A 3,806-nucleotide genomic window follows, 5' to 3' on the forward strand; every position below is an offset into this window, starting at 1 on the left:
CCAAACAAGATTACTACTTTCCCGTACCATTATTGACATCGTGACATTAGAAGGGTCCATGTTTTGTCGGAAAAAAAAAACAAGGGTTCATGTACTTTCGAGGGCACCTGATAGTTATGAAATCGTTGAGAACGTGAGATCGCAGGTCAACTACTCCCAGATACATTGCACCCCCACCAGCTACCATGGCCACCACCCCGGCCGGCCCGTTCTCGAGCTCCCTACCTATATAAACCACGAGTGTGTGCTTCTCTCCAAACATCAACTCAAAACCTCTAGACAGCTGGTGCCTTTACCTCGCGCCGCCCGAAGACATGGCATCCGCGACGACAATGCACCACCGGCGCCGCTCCATTATCCAGCTGGCCTTCCTGCTCCTGGTGGCGTCACCGGCGGCAATGCTGGCGGCCGGTGGAGCCTGCGAGAGCGAGGAGTTCCCGGCCGGCAGGAGCTACGCGACGTGCGCGGACCTCCCGACCCTCGGCGCCTCGCTGCACTGGACGTACGACGCGGCGGCCTCGTCGCTGTCCCTGGCGTTCGCGGCCAAGCCGCCGGGCACGAGCGGCGCCGGCTGGGTGGCCTGGGGGATCAACCCCACCGGCGACGGCATGAAGGGCGCGCAGACGCTCGTTGCCTTCAAGAGCAGCGGCGCGTACGTCGTCAACACGTACAACCTCACCGGGTACCGCCCGCTCAGCGCGGCGTCCACGCCGATCGCGTTCGAGGCCACCGACCTCGCCGCCGACGAGGGCGCCGACGGGAAGGTGCGGCTCTACGGTACGCTGCAGCTGCCCAAGGGCATGGAGGCCGTGAACCACATCTGGCAGGTAGGGTCGACGGTGGCCAATGGGGTGCCGGCCAAGCACGCGTTCGCGCAGGAGAACCTGGATTCGAAGGGCAGTCTCGTGCTCACTGGTGCCGGAGCGACGGACGCCGCGCCGGCTCCGGTGGCCGGTGGCCCGTCGGCCGAGGAGGCTACTGGTAACCTAGAGACAGAGACCGCGCCCGAGGCAGCGCCGGCCCCGTTGGCCGGTGCCCCGTCGACCGAGGAGGCTGGCGGTGACCTAGAGACGGGAACCGCACCGTCGCCAGCGCCAGCGCCGTCCAGCGGGTCGGCAGCGATAATCACCACGTACGCCTCGGCTCCGGTGTTCATTTTGATTCTGGTGTTCGCTGGTTTCTTCGCGACTGTATAATCTCGGTGACATTAAATTTGTCAACTGGAGAACGTGTCTAGGGTAGTCTTTTTTTTTCCTTGAGCACTGTGCAACCCTTTTTTTTCTCCGGGTTGAAATGAAAGTTCGTTGTATTTTCAAGAGGGTGTTTTTGTTTCATGGTCATTTTGATTTTGGTGTGTTTGTCAACGTGATTTATTGGATGAGTTCGAAGCTTCTTTTTTTTGCATTCAATTCTACACGAACTGAATATTACCATTAGTTTCTCTCTTTTCTGCCAAATAAATATTTACCGTTCTGTTAGGAAGCCACATGCTTATCTCTCACGACTATCTCGATTAACCAGTAGCAGTAGTGTTTGGCATATAGAATTTGAGAGAGAAAGAGAGGGTGGGGAAGGAGAAGGAAGTAGGTAATGAAGAACAGAGCCAGGCGCCAATCTTGGGGATGATCAGTTGCAAAAGAAAATGAAGTGTATTACGAGCACTTCTAATCCAGATGAGTTGATACAATCATGGGGATGATCCATTGGTAAAGAAAACTAAGAGTACTATGAGCACTTCTAATTCAGATGAGTTCACAATAGTTCATGTGAAGGACAAAAATAAAGTTTTAGTTTGCTTTATTTATAAGCGAGGCGAAAGCCTATTTCGAGAGAGGACCAAAATAAAATTAATCTCTATATAAGAATGTGGATATCAACATGAATGATAACAATTAGTGATCATGAGTACAGTTTTAATTCGTCTACTATAAGGAATGCTAATCTTGCTGAGAACAATTTTTTGGTAATATGTGTAGTTTTGGGATGTCCAATGCCGTCAATCTCCGTTCGATTGCCATCAACTGCCCATTTTATGCTTCGTGGGTTGGATGTACTAGAGTGGCACTTTTCTGAGAGAAAATTTGGAGTGTTCTCCTTGTTTGAGAGAAAATTTGGAGCATTCTCCTTGTTTGAGAATTATTATTGATCAAACTTATGCACTATGCTAGTATTCACACTTCATAAATTATTTCGTTTATAATTTACCTACTCGAGGACGGGGGGATTAAGCTTGAGGGTGTTGATACGTCTCCAACGTGTCTATAATTTAGGAAGTATTCATGTTATATTTACATGAGTTTTATATGGTTTTGTTGCATTTTTATACTATTTTCATGGACTAACATATAAACCAAGTGTCCAGTGTCAATTCCTCTTTTTGCATGTTTTTTGTTTCGCGAAAAGCCACACCAAACGAAGTCCAAACACGATGAAAATTTACGGAGATTTTTTACTGAATATATGTGATTTTTGGGAGGAAGAATCAACGCAAGACGGTGACCAATGGCCCCACAAGGCAACAGGGCGCACCCTACCCCCTAGGCGCGCCCCCTTGCCTTGTGGACACCTCGTAGGTCGGTTGATGCCCTTCTTTCACCGCAAGGAATATAATATCTGGATAAAAATTCCCTCGAAAATTCAGCCTAATCGAAGTTACGGATCTCCAAGAATATAAGAAACGACAAAGAGCCAGAAAATAGACGTGAAGCAGAGAAGAAAACAGATAGAGAGATCCCATCTTAGAGGGGCTCTCGCCCCCCCCCCCCCCCCCGGTCACCATGGAGGCCAAGGACCAGAGGGGAGAACCTCTCCCCATCTAGGGGGAGGCCATGAAGGAGGAAGCCCGAGGGGGGACTCTCCCCCCCCCCCTCATGATTTGACAACTCTTGTCATTAGCTTTCTATCAAGCTTGAATTCGTCGAAATCACAGTTCATTTGTAGAAGTTATGGCGGTTTTGGTCTTCTTGATTCATCTATTTGTGCCTGGGCAAGTTTTCAACACCCAAGCGGTAGTACCGCCCTGGTCCACGGTAGTAACGCTTGGCGGTACTTCCACATACCAGTACCACACCCACTACCGCTTGGGATTGGCGTTCTGTTGCCTACCCATAATAAACAGCAGTAGCATGGTAGTACCGCTCGTGCGATACTTCCGCGTTCTACTGTCGCTTCTACTACTGCTTATTTTAGGGTTGTTGTTGCCCTTTTCAACATTTACGGTACTTGGGCGGTAGTTAACTGGTAGTACCACTCTGTGTGGTACTTCAGCTCTAGCGCCACTTCAGTACTGCGATTTCACTGTGCTATGTGATCCGAAGCGGTAGTACCGCTCGGATGGACGGTAGTACCACTCCGGCGGCACTACTGCTCCAGTACTACTTTACTCACTGGCTTCAGGCTGGAACTGCCACTTGAAGTGGTAGTGCCGTTGCTTGGAGTGGTAGTACCTCTTTACTACGGGCTGAGCATAATTGTTGGATCTTTTGTCCCTCTATAAAATGGGGTCTTCTTCCCCACTGGTTCTTATCCCTTTGAGCTCGTGTTCCCCCTCCATTGTTGACCCTCCTTGAGCTTGCTATCTCTCAGTCCCTTCAATGATTATTGCTCCTTTTTGAGGGAAAAGAGGGAGGAGATCTAGATCTACATTTTGACCAATCCAGCTCTCCCCTAAGTGAGGGGAACCCTTTCGATCTAGATCTTGGAGGTCTTTTTGTTCTCTTCTTTATTCTTCCTCTCATATTCCTCCATACCTTTCGTTATTGTGGTGGGATTTGGGAGAGAGGGACTTGAGCACTTTGCGTGCTTTT

At 49.8% G+C, this 3,806-nt stretch overlaps 1 protein-coding gene across 1 annotated transcript; it reads left to right on the forward strand.

The window, feature by feature from the left end:
- Positions 1-278: 278 nt before the first annotated feature.
- Positions 279-1,270, forward strand: LOC109781508 (auxin-induced in root cultures protein 12). The gene has a single exon (XM_020340105.3). It carries the CDS (start codon positions 315-317, stop codon positions 1,194-1,196), a length of 882 nt encoding a protein of 293 aa, XP_020195694.1. The 5' UTR covers positions 279-314; the 3' UTR covers positions 1,197-1,270.
- Positions 1,271-3,806: the final 2,536 nt, after the last annotated feature.

This window comes from Aegilops tauschii, chromosome 5 (assembly GCF_002575655.3).
Source record: "Aegilops tauschii subsp. strangulata cultivar AL8/78 chromosome 5, Aet v6.0, whole genome shotgun sequence".
Classification (NCBI taxonomy): domain Eukaryota; kingdom Viridiplantae; phylum Streptophyta; class Magnoliopsida; order Poales; family Poaceae; genus Aegilops; species Aegilops tauschii.

Coding starts and splice junctions, on each gene's coding strand:
- LOC109781508 (XM_020340105.3), top strand. CDS start 315: ATGGCATCCGCGACGACAATGCACCACCGGCGCCGCTCCATTATCCAG.